Here is a 16,790-nt window from a genome sequence, read left to right as displayed (position 1 = left end):
GTATTTATGTAGTACACGTCAGCAAGTACATTTGTGTTTCAATACATTGGTTAAAAAAAACCCAGCCACTGAAAAAAATGCATTTTTCCCAAGCTTTTAATTAATCGAAGCTCTTAGTTTTACACATTTTATATGCAAAACAAATTTCATTTTGCCTCATCACAACACACTGACCTTTGTTCATGCACAACTGACAGGGGCGCCGAAAAGGGGGGGTAAAGGAGACGGATTCTAGGGGCCCATGATGGAGGGGGGCCCAGAGAGGCCCCTAATGATGATGAAATTATAATACAGGGGGCCCTGTAAAGATTCTTTTCATGGGGCCCAAAATCCCTAGCGGCGCCCCTGACAACTGATCCATATAAACATTAAAAATACTAAAGTACAGCCATGTATTAGACCTAGTTATTGTTTTTTAAATCTAAAAAAATAGGAAATTTAATTTCCTCCATCTAGACAGAGTGTTGCTGTAAACTGTGGCTTCTTAAATAAAGAGCAGGGCCCTGCGCATAGGCTAAATACATTTTTTATTTTTAAAAACCATACACATTACTCGACAAGTTTCAAATGTAAATCCAATCACGATATCCATTTAAAATGCTCAAGATAAACAGACATGAAGTACTTTTATTTTCAAATGTTAAGATAAAAAAAATCATACTCCATAAAACAGATGAAAAAAACAACATCCATTCCCGTTGCAGGAAGAAGCTACAGAACAAACTCCTCGAACAGATTCCGCTTGTGTTTCTCAAATGTCTTCGCGACCATTCACTGCTTTTTTGTCATATCACACAACCATCAAACAAAACAAGGACAACAGACGAGCGCCACCTCAATCCACCATAAGGGCTCCTTTCACTTCCAAGGGCCTGCAGGTGAGGACTGCCAGGAGGGGCTGCGGGAAGAAATTGCAGCCACCAAACCAACCAAACGTGGCAAAAAAGAAACCAAAAAATGCCTGTTCTCTCTTTCGCTCTCCCTTACGCCTATTTGCACCCTGAGATGAATGTTCCAGAACAACACACATTTATTTTAGTGGCCAAAACCCTCCCCGCAGTGTCAAATCTTCCAAAAACTGTGTGAGTACGATGAAAGGTCTCATCAATTTCATAAAAATACAAATTTGTGTCCAATGATCTGTATCAAAACTCTTGCTAGGAAATAAAGTACCCTGTGCAGATAGATACCAGTGTATGCCTCGTCTTTATTCCAAAAAAATAAATAAAAGCACATCCAATTTGTTTTGTTTGTTTCCAGTACATCAGGTGTCCAAAAACATGTGAGGAGGTTCCAACTCCCTATGCGTGTGTGTGTGTGTGTGTTTGTGGAGGAGTAGATGTAACATGGAATACACTTTAAATGATCAAATGTTCTCCACTGGGCTGAGAAACACCAATTCAAATATGTACAACTGAGCAGGGGTTTATATTTAGCAAGCATCTGCAGGGTTTAATCAGGAAATGAAGCGACTGGACCCAAGCTTGAACGTTAACTAAAGCCAAGGCACATTCACGTTTTGTCTGGTTGAATAAATAACTTAGCCACTTGTGTGCAAAAATGACATCGAAACGAGCCAGAATGTGCAGAAACTTTCCCTTTTTGTCCAGTTGTGGAAGAGGTGATGCTTGCTAAATACTAGCCCCCACAGCCCGGATTCCCTTTTTTGAGACACTTTCAACATGTGGAAGTCTTTGAACACAAGATGAATGAGTGAAAAAAGAAGACGTTTTTTTTTACCCCGGAAGGTTTTGTGCACATGGAAACTAGAGTAAATATTCATAGCGATGTTGAGGCCCTAAACGCACATCGACCGGTGGACCTCCTCTCTATACAAGACTTAGTGTTAATTGGTTTGGCTAGAAGTTTCTATATTTATCTACAAATATATATATATATATATATAACAAATAAAACTTGCAGGCAAAAATACTTAAGTTTCAATAGAAACACCCTTTTTTTCCTGAAAATACAGCAGTATCTGAAATAATCATCTCATTCATTTTTTAAATTCTGCATCATACATCAGGAAGCTCTTTTGCCTACAAACAGAAAAAAAGTATCTACAAACTTTGTAAACAGACCTGCTTTTTTTCCCTCCATAAAACATAAATAAGTCAAAAATATTAACAGCCAAATGGAGCAGAAATTAGTTTTGTGTGAACGAGGGCCAAAGAGCTAAATATACAACACAATTGAGATTAAAGAGAAGCTAGAAGATTCTGACATGTTCAAGCCAGGAGGACCGCCTCCTCTTCTTTGCAATGCAAATTATTATATTCAGAAGAATAAGAAGAAAAAAAACAGGTCACTTTCAATCAAGAGTTTATAATCACACCTCATTGAGCCAGACAAACCAAAGCCAAGGGGGTGGCAGGGGGTTTGGGGGCAAAGGGGTGGAGTCCTGGCGCGGAGGCGGTTTTAAGAAGAACCGAAAAGGAGAAAGCAAAGCATCCACACAAGCCGGTACAATCCTCCCAAAGTTAGTCCGACCACAGCCCCCTCCAGCTCGCTGTCCTCCGAGTAGAAAAGTGGTAAGGTACCTTGCAGGGGAGGCGGTCGTGCTTTTCCGATCAGAGGGAGGTCTCCAGGCTGTGTAGGGGACTGGCCGGCATGGAGGCGCTGCTCGCTTTGGTGGCCTCAGGGAGGAGGTGGTTGCTGCTCTCCACAGCGTTATTGTTCTGGTTTGGGGAGGGCGAGAGCGGCGCCACGGCGACTGCGGGGACGGTGGTTGGTGAGGGCGGGGTGGGCGTGGTGTTGCGGGGGCTGGCCGAGTTGCGCTTGGTGGGTGCGTCATCCTCGGCATCCGTGTCGTCTATGAGGGGGATATGGGGCTCCGAGTCTTCTATCCGAAATTCCGGGTGAGTCATAAAGTTGTGAATAGAGGTCCGCGATTCAGGTTTCTCCAGGCCCTCATAGAGGGAGATGGAGCTGCGGAATGCATTCACCACCCGGATCTGCGAGGGGGCGGGGAAAACACGGTTTTAGACATGGATGGAAGGACAAGTGTGTTAATCGCTGAGACACCTGGATGGCGTCGGAACCGAGGGCGCACATTTAATTGGGTCAATAAAAGGCGTGTTTTAGTGGCCTCAAAACAGTGAAGGGGGGGTGCAACCTTGTCTACTAGCCTGCAGGAACACTTCAAGCTAGCATCTTTTAGGGCCTCAAAAAGGTAGAGGAATCTTAAGTCCAATGGCACAGAACTCTTTTTTTGTAACGTTACTGAGGCATGTGTCGGAGCGCTTTCTGTATGCACAAGTGAACGAGCATCAAACCCAAACCAATGTGCTTGTGAGTGAGTGAGTAGAGTACAACACTCAAAACGCTCAGTGGGATGCCCGGCTCTGATGAATCAGAATGCAAAATAATAAGAAGAACCAAAATAAAGAAAGGCCTACAAGGTTCTGGACATGCTCAAAAGTAGGGTTGTCATGATAACAGAATTTCAGGAGTCGATACCAAAGAACTTTCACGACTCGCAATACTTTTTCTAATGCCTCGATGAAAAAAAAAACTGAAACCATGTACTTTCAAAATTGTCTATGTTATTGAAAATTATTTTAGTGTAAATTATTTAAAATCACAGTGAAACGACATAATTTAAATGTCAGTATGAGCTGCCAAGCGGTAATTATATATTTAAAAAAATAATTAATAGGCTACTAAAAAAACATTTAAAGACACATCTTTGTGATTTTATTTATTACTGGTAGTATCAACATTTCAGCCTTTTCTCATTACGTTACGCATTTTTGTTCTATATTTACTTTAGTTTTTTTCTAAAAAGTACCATTAACAAGATGTGTTCAGCAAATGACCCCCTGGCACCACTTTGACTTCCTGGAGAAAAAAGTAAAACAGTGGTGTTCAAATTGTTGCCAAACGACAGAAGAGTGCAAGCGGTGTTATCTTAGCACTTATGGAAGTGATAAATGTTGGCTTGCACGCTCTCACGGCAAATACTTTGGTGACTGCTTGTGTTTGATTAGCGAATAAACGCAAGATACACCTCTCTTTCACTTTGAATACAGTATGTATTTCTACTGGCTAAATACAGCGACAAATTGGCTAAAGTGCATAACAGATCATTTCTGCTACGTCTTATTCTTCCGCAAAGCAGGCGGGTATGAGGTGTGTTGTGAAGCAAAATTACGCCACACTGACCGTTATGCTACACTGACACACTTTCATTATCATTTGTTTATGAGTGAGGGCCAACCGGAGGCACCAAATCTGATTTGTGACAGGCTTCTACAAATAAACAAATGAAAACACTGGATTTCGTTATCAGCGTTGACTCAGAGCTCAAGTGTTGCGAATTGACGATGAAAAAGTGTTTGATACTGAAAAAGCAGGTATCGGTGTATTATTTTTTTGAGGCATCAATACTTTTGACAACCCTACCTAGAAGAGAGGACAGCACCGGCAGGAGACAAGAGAGGACAGAGAAGAGGAGACAGGAAAGAGAGACGACAGTAGACAGAAGAGCGAGAGGGTGAGTTGGGGGAGTGGCTTGAGACAGATGGTCAGTTGTAAGCATTCGCTGGTGTCCAAACAAACAAAAACAAAAAAAGCTGAGGCAGCCAAGCACGTCCACAAGCTGGTTGGCAAGTCAAAAGAAAAACAAAGAAAAAACACCACAAGTAAGTCAAAGTTCACAAACGGGAGCTGAGAGTGAAGACCCATGCAGAGCGTGTGCTACCTGGTGCTCTAACGGCAGCAAACCTTTGAGTATAGCCCATGACACATTTCACTGAATCTGAAGGAGAACACGTGGTGGGTCAGTGGGATTTGGACCGACACACACACACGCACACACACACACTCTTTTAAGGACTGGAGTTGACCTGGAATGGAAATAGTTATGCTGAGTCTGTAAAAGCATGGGACTATCAGGTACGATTTTACTCCTTAAAACTCTTCTCACGTGGTCCCAAGACCTGCAAAAGAGAAAAGCGTCACACGCATCATCCACACGTCAGAATACCGACAAGCAATCCCCCCACTGCCACTTTGAGCCTTTGACGTAGTGTCCATGGGCGTATACTCAAAAACATTTATCCAGCGAGGCACTAGAGCGCTGCGACACAGACCCATGATTGCTACAAATTGGTGGTGGGCAAGGTTTGGGGGCGCACACATTGCTGCAGACACAACCTGCTCAATCCGGAACATCCGCAATTAATCACAGTCAAAAAAACAACATTCCAAGCAGAAGCGGAACGTAAGACAAAGTGATGACACAGAAATAAACATCTCCACGCCAGAGGCCGCCTGGTCACATGGCACATAGATAAGAAGAGCGGTGTCATCCAAGCTTGATGGAGGATGCCTTTTGTTGGTTTGAAAACATTAGGAAGAAGCATGATGTTAGGCGGGAGAGAGGGCAAGAGACAGAGGTGTCGAGGAGGATGTTAAGTGAAAAGAAATCTCATGCACGAGAGGAGAACACGCACTCACACCCCACAGCGGCAGAAGCGGAGTTGGTGGCAGCGGTGGTGTTGTTGTTGTTGGTGGTAGTAGGAGAAGTAGTGGTGGTGGAGGAGGTGGAAAAAGCTACATGTGTAGGGCTAGAAACATTGGTTACATCGTGCTGTTGTTGGCTGGAGTTGGAGGCCTGCCGCCTCAGAGCCCCCTGAAAGGAAGTTCCGCTCTGGAACGCACTCACTACATCCATCTGCAAAGAACCAGACAGCGTGACAGGAAAAAGCCCAGAGGAGATACAACAGAGAGCAGGACGAGAATGAGAGAGGGAGAAGTGAGAAATAATAACAACAAAGCAAAGAAGGTACCATAAAAAACATCGCTTGGGAATTTGATTTGTTAAAAGAGGTGAAAAAAGGAGGATAGCTGAGTTTAAAAAGGCACAGATGAGACTTGTATGCAAAGATTCTTTGACCAATCAGTAAATACTAAGTTCTTTAACTGTGCCGCTGCAACAGCAATGGAGAGATTAAAGTTCATGGCTTTTGCTTCCCATGGTGTGTGCACCCGTACACTCTTGGTCCTTTACCTGAGTCTGGATTCGGTTGAGGCCACGGAACCAGAGGATTTGGCCACGGCGAAGCTCCCGCTCTGCGTGGTCGATCTCTTCCATGTCGTCGAGCTCCTCCAGCTCCTCGTCGGGGATCTCCTCCTTCTGGGTGCCGTGGCCTGCTGTTTTCAGGAACTTAAGGCGGCTGGTTGGTATGGAGGAGATGACCTGGAAGACGTCCGCGTTCAAGTCAGCGAAAGGGCATTACAAAAAGTGCACCGAGCCCATCCCAACACCGGGGGGCAGTGTTGTGCCACAAAAAAGGCAGACAGCAGCGTGTCTTACCTGCCCCCACAGCAGCGAGCCAAAGCCCAAGAAGGTGCACCAGAGCCACTGGTCGATGTTGAGAGCCACGCAACTGAACGGCTTGCCTCCAAACTGTACGATGACGATCTGCAGGATAAAGGTGGACATTAGAAGTTTTCTGGGTCGATTACTCGCTTCTGCATGAGGACCCGGCATACCTGGATGATGAAGGTACCGAAGACAATGGTGCAGAAAATGAGGTTGTTGAAGATGCCGTCGAAGACGTTCCTTTCGCCGTGGATCTTGCGGGCGTTGATCTCGTTGAAAAGCTGCATCAGGACGAAGGTGTTGAAGACGATGGTGTAGTGCTCGGAGGGCGGGGCTCGCAGGGGGGTGTTCCTGCCGCTGTCGATGTCAAAAATCTTCTCCCCTGCACACCAAAAGAGGGTGCACGTTGGCAAGGTGGAATTCCCCCGGATGAGCAGAAAATGAAGGCTTACCGGCAAAGAGCAGTGTGAAGATAATAACCAGCTGGTAGACGCCCTGGCCCAAAATGTTCTTCATCATGGTGCGAGAGATGAGGGGCTTGTTGCGGCCATACGGCTTCCTGAGCAGCAGTGCTTCTGTGGGCGGCTCCGTGGCCAGGGCAAGCGAGGCGAAAGTGTCCATAATCAGGTTGACCCACAACATCTGGACCGCTTTCAGCGGAGAGTCCTGCAGGAAGACAAGTGGGACAATTAGATCTGGAGGCAGGAGCACGAGGAGGTGGACCATCAGGAGAGCGTTGACTGAGTAAGCCTAACCTGCGTGATGCAAGCGCCAGTGAAGGCTACAATGACGGCCACCACGTTGACGGTGAGCTGAAACTGCAGGAATTTGGAAATGCTGTCATACACGTTGCGTCCCCACATGACGGCCTTGACTATGCTGGAGAAGTTGTCGTCTGTCAAAATGATGTCGGACGCCTCCTTAGCCACATCTGTGCCGGCGATACCCTGGAGATGGGAGTGGGTGATTGGCGTGAAGCATCCGTCATACTCCACCGTGAGACAAGCTGGTGTAGCAGCACGACTCACCATTGCAAAGCCCACGTCGGCTTTCTTCAACGCGGGACCGTCGTTGGTGCCGTCCCCTGTCACGGCGACAACTTGTCTCTGTTCAATAACGGTGCTGTCAATAATACCTGTGGGAAAAAAACTTGTTAGCTGAACAGCTGGCAACTTTACGTAGTTTACAATAATTCGACAAAAACATACCTTTGACTAGAGTGTGCTTGTCAGTGGGGGAAGACCGAGCCAGAACTCGCAGTTTTGGCCAGATCTTGTCAATGCGTTCTTGTTCGATCTAGAAAAAAATTAAAAATCCACTTAAGAGGACTTCTTTAAGGCGGTGGTTCTCAACTGGTTTGACCGCGGGACCCACCATTATCACATAATGACTAGGGCCACACAAACTGCAGACATTTTCCGACTAAAATGTTTGAGACAGTGCAAATTAACCCTGTGTGCTTGCATAAAATCACTTAGCAATAGGGGGGCACGATACATTTCTGACAGATAATATTTGGGAGGAATGAGGAATAATGATGTCACAATGATAAACTCAATACATGAAAAAATAGCTCAGATAAAAAATAAAAATGCTACTACCGTATTTTCTGCACTATAAGGCGCACCTAAAAACCTCCAATTCTCTCAAAAGCTGACAGTGCGCCTTATAATCCGGTGCGCCTTATATATGGACCAATATTGAGCCACAACAGGTCTCACAACCCCAGCCTCTACTGTAGCGTCTATTCTATGCGCCTTATAATGCGGTGCGCCTTCTATATGAACAAAGTTTTAAAATAGGCCATTCATTGAAGGTGCGCCTTATAATCCGGTGCCTTATAGTGCGGAAAATACGGTATTACCCGTACTGAGCTCATTGTAAACAAACATGGCGTCGAATGTGTGGGACTTCTTTACTTTTTCAAAGGAAGACATTTGCCCAAAAAATATTGCGTCTCAACACATTAAACCTTGTCAGCCAACTTATATAGTATGGTATGGTATGGTCTTTATTGTCATTGCACAAGTACAAGGAAACTTTGTTTTCAGCACAAACCCGTTCAAGTTTAGACAAACAAACAGTGTACAGGATTACAGAACAGGAACGCTGATGGGTCGCCACAAGGCGCCCCGTAAAAGATGGGAAAAAGGTAAACGCTGGGGGAGGATGATTAAAAAAAATACAATCTAGACTAGGCTCCTATGGGGGCCCAGTCTGATGTTGGAAAAAAACTCCGCAGCAAAGCACATATACAAATTAGAACATACAACTCGAGACTTGCAACAGAGGGGAGGAAATGGGGGCTACGGTGGAAGGCTGCAGCTCTACAAGCGCTGCCCAGCCGTCCATTACCCCTAGGGATTCGCGTCGAGGGCGTTGGATGGGGGGTGGGGTGTGTGTGTGGTGTTTTTTTGTGGATGCATGTTGTTTGTGTGTAAGCCTACAGTGTCTCTCTGTTCCGCAGCCTTGATATTGTGCAGCCGATAAGTCCAAAGTTAACAACAGGTGTGTCCATGAGAGACAAGAAGGGAGTTTGTGGTGTCTTTGCCGCACTGTCCTTCGGGAGAGTCTCGAAGCCAGGGAAATAATCCAAGTTAGAATGTTTTGAATGAGAGTGAAAATAACATTTGCTTTTCACTCTAAATTGTCTATTACTGGTCCTCAAATTCATCCTGCAGGGCAGACACTCCGATGTTATCCAAATCACAAAGTGTCCACAGTTCTGCCCGTATCCTCCAATCATGTGTGGCAGCTTTAGGGTACTTTGAAGACCGCAAGCAACATCCAATTTGTTGACAAACCAGAGCAACGCTTTCTCCAATCAGCAGATGTCCTGTTGTCATAATTCCGAATAGGTGGATATCTTCACGTCCTCGACTGAAAGGGGTCCCCAGACACACGACACTCCTTCTCCCAAGAGTCCGTCGTGTGTCCAGCAACAACCACTCAGTCAAGACAAGCAGGTTCCCCCAAACTCAAGACCTTGTCAATTTCGTTGAGAGGCCAGTTAATTAGTTCCAATGTTTAGATTTGGAGAGCAGTGCAAAACGAGGCAACAAGAAAGTTAAGACAAGACAAGACAAAGAAGCAAGCAGGAGAGATAAGGGAGAGGAAAGGGGAGCCTGCGCCCTCGATGAGTGCCGGTGAGAAATACCATCGCTCCAACTGTGTTTTACAATCTCTACAAAAACACTTCCTTATGGTCTATATAAAGCGCAAGGGTGGTGTTTTGGTCAAAGATAGCATTTTGGATTATGGGTTTCACTGAAGACATATTTTCAAAAATGCTTTGAGAGAAAACGTTTTTAAGTAGGGCTTTCCCAAATCGATTTGATTTTGATTCATAAGATTAAATTCCATTCGATTAGCTTTACACTGAAAGGGATCTGCACTTTTTGGGAATTTTGCCTATTAAACAATCATTATGAAAGACATGACGACAGATTTTTTTTTTTATGCATTGTACCTTGTAAATAAAAGTCCGCTTACAGCGGAGCCAATGGGAGGTCCTCTATTCCGCCCATAAAACCCAATAAAAAACCATCCAAAACCATCCAACAATACTCCATTTACATTTCGTGACTTGAATATTAACCAAGTATTAGAGATATTGCAGATATTGCAGACTAACGCAGACAAACTATTTATAGCAGCGTCATGATCACGAGCTTGCGTGCCAATGTTGACATGATCGACTGATCAGCTACTTCATCGTTTGCTTAAAATGATCAAAATGTTATTATAAATGTGCCTGTTACTACATTAAATATATACTTACATAATGTAAAACCTTAATGGAGGTGTTTGGATGTTTTTAAGAGCTCTATAGGCTCCATTGTAAGCTGACTTTTGAACGCATTTATTTAGAATGCATTTTAAAAAATACATCTGTCGACATGTCTTTCATAATTATGGTGAACGATAGGCAAAATAAAAATAAAAAATGCAGTTCCCCTCTAAATATTGAAAATGTCTCAAAACTGTTACACAACAAAAATATACTTTGTTTTCTTTCCTTATCTTAAAAAAGCTTTGAACAGCTTAAACTTCCAGTCTCAAAAGTGCAATTTTGAAATAAAAACGGAATTGAAAATGAAAGTGTAATTGATAAATCATGATTCTTATTTATAATGACTCTAAATCGATTCCGAATTTTCAAGAATCAAGAATTCTTTTAAGTTTTTTACGACATCTCTGTGCTTACTTGCTGCGCATATATATCATACGTCAGCAGCTAAAAGGAGTTTTGTAACCTATAACCTGTTTGGTAAAAAGTTTCATGATAATTTAAATACCAAATATAATATTGCAAGAGTCGGTTTGTACAGAGAATTGTGTCCCATTGAGAATTGATTCTGACTCGAATTGTCACCTAACAACCGGAATCAAATTGAATCGTGAGTTGTTGTAAGAATCACACCTTCCAGTCTACTTTCCCGTCATACCTGGGAGTCCTCATTGTGGGTGGAATTCCCCCATGCAACACAACGTGAGCTACTGTCTCTCTCTTTATGGCATATTGTTCTCCCGCTGATATCTACAACATTGTCCCTGTCCTGCTAATGGCCCAAAGGGCTTTTGCAGGGTGTATTCACAAACATCGAGACAACATTTTTTGACCTAGTGAAAACGGATCCACCAGTTGAGAATCAACTGAGCAGGTCTGCAGCAACCCACCTCTCCTTTTGCGTTGCGTATCCGTCGGTTGAACTCTTTGCCCTCCAAGCAAATGAAGTCGTCTGCCGGCTGCAGGATGCCGCACTTGGTGGCGATGGCACGAGCCGTGTTGATGTTGTCTCCAGTCACCATACGCACAGTGATGCCTGCACGTTGGCATTTCCTGATGGCGTCCGGAACCTGGAACAGAGCAAACACAGGTTCATAAAATGGATTTAACGAGTTGCACGGTATGCCGAAATTCACCTCTGGCCTCACGGGGTCTTCGATGCCCACCACGCAGAGGCAAGTGAGCCCAGTGAGGATGTCGTTTTCGTTGTCCCAGTCTGGCTCGCCGTCTGAGGCGGTAAAATCTCTGTATGCGAGGCAGATGGTCCTCAGGCCTTCGGAGGCCATGGGCTCAATCACTTTCTTCACCATGTCGTCTCGATCTCGAGGGCGAAACACCTTTGACTCGCCGTTCGCTGTGAGGATTTTATAGCACCTTGAAGAAGGGTAGAAATGTTGATACATGGCGAGAATAATAAATGGTAGCCAAATGCTCTCTTGAGGGCACACAGAGGAGAAAACAAAAGCATTTAAATGGCGAAGTGCACTAGTGTGACGTCACGCTAAGCCTTCTGTGGGTTAAAAAGAAGCCCGCTTGGTTAAGAGGCTTACGGAGTTGTTACCAGCTCATTTTATCAGCGCCTGTTTCTAAGTCGCAAAGGGCTTGGGTGGGAGGCACTTGAACTTCTTAGCTGCTCTAAGACGTGGCGCGTATCATTCACGGGAAGCTTGAACAAGAAAAGACCTCTGTTCTGTTGAGATGAAGAGATAGACAACTCGGGTAACAAAGAGGGGGAAATGTTCTCACTTTTTAAGGAGGATTTCCGAAGCGCCCTTGCTGAACATGCGGTAGCCACCGTCAGCCATCTTCAGCACAGTGCTCATTGACTTGCGGACGGAATTGAAGGTGTAGACCTTGTACAGTTTCTCCTCTGGGATCTCGTTTCGAATGGTCTGGTAGTCGCGCTTGAGGTCGGTGGAAAAACCAAGTAAGGCACATTCGGTCTTGTTACCCACTTGTCGAGGCAGGCCTCCTTCTTTCTCTGGAGGCTACGAAGGGGAAGGTGTGAAGATAGGTGATCAGCACCACATGAGCTTAAAAAAAAGAACACAGCACATTAGACGTACCATGATCTTAGTAGTGTAGGCGCAGTTGACGGCTATCCCCAAGATTAGGAAGTCTAAAATGGATGCAGGGATGTTTTCCGGTTCTGGGACTTTCTTGAAGTGTTTGCCGGCCAAGTAGGCCTGCACCACAGTCATGCGATTCATGGTGAGAGTTCCAGTCTTATCAGAGCAGATGGCTGTGGCGTTGCCCATGGTCTCGCAGGCGTCCAAATGACGCACCAGGTTGTTGTCTTTCATCATTTTCTGTTGGAAGAAAGACAATTAACAGCAACCAGAGAGGATAAGTAGCTTGGCTTCAAAGTGTTAAGCAAGGATAAGAGATGTTACCTTAACAGAGTACGCCAGGGAAATGGTCACAGCGAGTGGGAGCCCCTCGGGAACAGCCACCACCAGCACGGTGACGCCGATGATGAAGAATTTCACAAAGAACTGAATGTAGATGGGCGTGCAGGCCTTGACCCAGGGCAGGTTCTGGATCCAAAAGGTGTCCACCACAAAGAGCACCACCAGAATGATGACGGTTATGGCTGACATCACCAACCCTGTAAGAAATCACAGGTCCAGACTATATAATTGGGAACAAAAGTGTACAAATTAGAGGTGTAACAGTACACATATTGGTATCGGAATTTTCCGGTACAGAACTGAAGGTACTTATGTCCCAATAGGTACACATTAAAGTGGGGGACCAGAAGTGTGTATCGCGTCAAGAGTCATAGAAGCGCTCTTCGACTCAGAATTTTCATAGTCAAATGTGATTTGTAGGATTTTGCCCATAATTGACGATCAGTTGAATCTATGGCATTTTTCTCTGAGAGAAATAAACAGATTGTGATGATATGTAGTACTGTATACTGACTGATCACTAGGTGTCAGTAACGTCACATGGATGTAGATTTAGCCCCTGTAAGGAAAAAAAGCTAAACCACTCTTGTAAACAAATAAATACGGTAGAGTTTGGATAGTTTAGTGAGGCCTTCTGCCGTGGCAGAGCCAAGAAGACATCAAACTTGAATAAATAGAGGAAGTAAAAGTTGAACAAACAGAACTGAACATCTTAAAAGATCATCAGGAGACTCAGGAGACAGCTACAGCTTTGGAACAAGGGAGTGCAGCACGCCATCTAATTTCCCACCAGTGCCAACGGCTGGATTCGGCCGGCCTGAAGCGCCCCTTGGCATAGCAAGCTCAATGTCTGACAGTGGCGTGTCTCGACGAGACTAATGTGCCCGATGAGGAAACATTCTCCAAACACTATTAGTAATAAAAAATAAATTGTTGCCAGCTGGTTTTAGACACGTCACACCAGTAAGCACTAGGGTTGGGCGATTTAAACGATATGAGTGATCTAAATTTGGTTGACGATAGAGTTTTTAATACTATTGTCATATCGTGATAGATTGACAAATTCTCGCTGTGCCCTGCAAATTTGACAGCGACAAGCTAACAAACGCGTCCTCAACCACTGTAGCATTATCGCTAGCGGCTGATGTCCCTCTACAATGTGAGGCTGCTTCTAAATCATTAATCCTCACCTTCGTGGCAGCAAATAAAACTAGGTTTCTTAGAAGTATCATCACTTGAGGACGAGGAATAGCTAAACATGCTAAATCACCCACCGTAGGAGGATAATGCTAACCGTTAACCGCTAAGCTAGAGCGCTTGGATGTAAACAGAAGGGGCGGATCGATATAAATATAGACAGTAACAATACCAAGTATATCAGTACACTACAATAGTTATATCGATATTTTTTTATTGTCAAAAAGTATTTTGTTGTTTTTTTTATTGTTTACAAACACCGGAAATAAGGTCCTAAAAAAAGAACAACTTTGAGGGCACAAACCAAAGGATTTTAATCAGAGCCGACAGTAGGAAATAATTCAAACATTTAATATATATTAATACACCACCATACACTGCTTTTTTCTGCGTGTAATTGTGATAAAAAGGTTTATTAATGAATGATGTTGAACATTTTAAGTATGAACATCGATTGGTATGACCAATACTACTATTGTCAGTACTTGGTATTGGATTGATACTCAAATTTGTAGTATCGCCCATAACTAATGTAAAGTATTCAAACAACATTAGTGTAGATAAAACCGCGTTACAACAGACAACCAGATATTAACAGTAAATTATTAAGTAGATTAATAATAGTTTTGAAAAATAATAACTGGCAAAAATGCAATATGTAACCGCATACATCAGCAGCCAACTTAGGAGCCTTTGTGACCTGTTTTAAAATGGTTCTATTGTCATTTATATAGCAAATAATATGTTATGATATATACCGTTAATGCAGAAGGCTGCAATATGTACCGCAATATGGATTTTAGGGCATATCGCCCATTCCTAGTAAGAACCTCGTAAGTGAGAGCTGAAATTGTAAGCAGGTAAGATTTATCACTTTCTAAAAACGATTTGTTTGCATATACAAGAATCTTCTACTAATATTTAAAGAAGATCTATTCTCTCAGCACACCCGCTGTATGCAACTACTCAACTCGCCTCCCTCCCACGGAAGAAAAACATACGTTAAGACAAATATAAGTTCATAAGATGAAGTCCAGGCACGTAACGAGACGTGATTATAGTGTACGGTTACACACCTAGTACACACCATCAAAAGTTTGAACACAGTTCAAACTGCTGCTCACCTGCTTTGCCGATCTGTACAGCAAGTTTGGTCAGCTTTCCCTGGAGAACAGATTTCTCCTTCTTTGGCAGGTTGGCTTTCTTCTTCTCCTCTGCATCTGCTCCCTCGTCGCTGTTCAGAGGCTGCATTTCCATGGCAGCGCCATCCTGTGCTTTAGCTGCAGCAGAGAAAAAGTCGTTAAAATGCCTTAAATCTCAACTCATGGCAGGTAATGTACACAGAATATCATAAATAAACAATTGTATTTGCACAAATAAAGGCCAGATGGGGGTGACTGCATATTCGCAGTGCCATCCTCTCCCTCGCAGGCAGGGAATCCCAGAGACACGCAAGCAGATAAAATAAGAGAGCCATGATAAAATCATTAGCTGCGCCAGGCGGTCAGGCTACAGCTGCTGAACAACTGCAGGACAATTGTCAAAGCTTTCTTCTCTCAAACTTTGCATGATATATAATAAAAGGCATCGGACAAATGGTGCACACCTGACAAGGCTTTATCCGTCTTGTGTGTGATAGTATGCCACATGGAAAGGGCGTGGGGGGGGTTAGAACTGGGTTCCTGCAGCTGCTGCGGACTGTGGTTGGTTCTGGACTTACACCTCTGGATTAATCTCAGTCTAAAGCAGGGGTGTCAAACGTACGGCCCGTGGGCCGGATCAGGCCCGCGGACAGGTTTTATCCGGCCCGCGGGATGAGTTTGCTAAGTATAAAAATGAACCAACATTTTTGAATGAAAGAAACTGCTGTTCTAAATGTGTCCACTAGATGTCACAATAGCAATTATTTGCATCTTTGTAGATTATGCTACATATGTAAAAAAAATAAAATAAACCACATGATGTTAGTGCACCAGTTAAGGAAAATGAGCAAACTTGCATGAATGACATCCTGTAATTTGATTTTGATATAATTTTTTTATCGTAATAGATTGAAAATTAACACCAATGAGTTGACTGATGAACATTATCACATAATGTATTCAGAAAATATAAATAACGACAAATAAAGATAGAATACTATTAACCGCAACATGTAAGTGTAAAAAAAAACCAACAACATTATGATTTGTACATTTTCCGAATTTTCTTGTTCTATTTTTAAACAAAGAAAACAATCTGAATTTGTCTTTATTTTTAAGTTATCGTGCCGTGATTTTACCTGTCCGGCCCACCTGGGAGTAGATTTTTCTCCATGTGGCCCCCGATCTAAAATGAGTTTGACACCCCTGGTCTAAAGGATCACGGTTGATTCCAGGCAGACAGAATCTGTGCACCAGGGACCAACGCCAGTGTAGTGCATGGTCACCGACCTGAACAGCACTGATCACCGTCCCAGCAGGGCCGCGAGCCCGGGAGAGCCGGTTGCCATGAAACATCCTCGTTATCGTGGTTGTCAGCCTTCAAATTGGACCAGCTGCTCGTCCCACTCGCAGTGATGATTCAGATCGAGACATTAAATGGTGGGGGCCGCAGGGAGAGTCAAGGCACGGCGGGGGTTGGGGTGGGATATGAGCAGATGTTCTGGCCCTGGAATTGTTGCATAGCTTTAATCTCCTCATCACTAATCGCTGTAACTGGATTCGGTAGCACCTGCTGCCCCGAGCACAATGTGCCGGGCGAGGAAAGATGGGAGACTCGCAGGACAATGAGGATGCCAGGACAGCTTGCGCCGGGTCAAACGGGGTCACACTAAAATGTAAGATCACTCTCATAACACCACTGTAGTAATCACACAGTGCTGTGAATGGGGAAGGGAGATGTAAATGTGCCTAGCAAATGTAGGCTCTCCGTTGCCAGGCAATTACACACACAGGGGCCACTTTAATGAGAACACCTGTGTTTAACCTGCTTACACATCAGCTGTAACATTCTGCAAGCACAGCCCGGCAAAGCGCATCAAACACAGACTTTCTAACCCTGTTCCACCACATTCTAAACA

General features: G+C 44.0%; 1 protein-coding gene across 3 annotated transcripts in view; it reads right to left on the bottom strand.

Annotated features, from left to right (window-relative positions):
* Positions 1-1,187: 1,187 nt before the first annotated feature.
* The window catches only part of atp2b1a (ATPase plasma membrane Ca2+ transporting 1a), a 73,144-nt gene continuing 57,541 nt past the window's right edge, over positions 1,188-16,790 (bottom strand). Inside the window, exons 8-22 of one of the 3 annotated variants that reach the window (XM_062064890.1) lie at positions 14,854-15,009; positions 12,515-12,729; positions 12,188-12,430; positions 11,868-12,109; positions 11,258-11,495; positions 11,012-11,191; positions 7,540-7,627; positions 7,360-7,466; positions 7,087-7,278; positions 6,784-6,997; positions 6,502-6,713; positions 6,323-6,430; positions 6,017-6,205; positions 5,591-5,680; positions 1,188-2,957 (exon numbers count right to left, since the gene is read on the bottom strand). In XM_062064890.1, the coding sequence (XP_061920874.1) occupies positions 2,574-2,957; positions 5,591-5,680; positions 6,017-6,205; positions 6,323-6,430; positions 6,502-6,713; positions 6,784-6,997; positions 7,087-7,278; positions 7,360-7,466; positions 7,540-7,627; positions 11,012-11,191; positions 11,258-11,495; positions 11,868-12,109; positions 12,188-12,430; positions 12,515-12,729; positions 14,854-15,009 (2,858 nt within the window). In that variant the 3' untranslated portion in view covers positions 1,188-2,573. Of the gene's footprint in view, positions 2,958-5,463; positions 5,681-6,016; positions 6,206-6,322; positions 6,431-6,501; positions 6,714-6,783; positions 6,998-7,086; positions 7,279-7,359; positions 7,467-7,539; positions 7,628-11,011; positions 11,192-11,257; positions 11,496-11,867; positions 12,110-12,187; positions 12,431-12,514; positions 12,730-14,853; positions 15,010-16,790 lie in introns of all 3 variants that reach the window. The other 2 variants (XM_062064892.1, XM_062064891.1) reach the window with 2 other exon arrangements.

The sequence above is a fragment of the Entelurus aequoreus genome, linkage group LG12 (assembly GCF_033978785.1).
Source record: "Entelurus aequoreus isolate RoL-2023_Sb linkage group LG12, RoL_Eaeq_v1.1, whole genome shotgun sequence".
Taxonomy (NCBI): domain Eukaryota; kingdom Metazoa; phylum Chordata; class Actinopteri; order Syngnathiformes; family Syngnathidae; genus Entelurus; species Entelurus aequoreus.
This window is presented reverse-complemented; position numbering and strand designations above follow the sequence as displayed.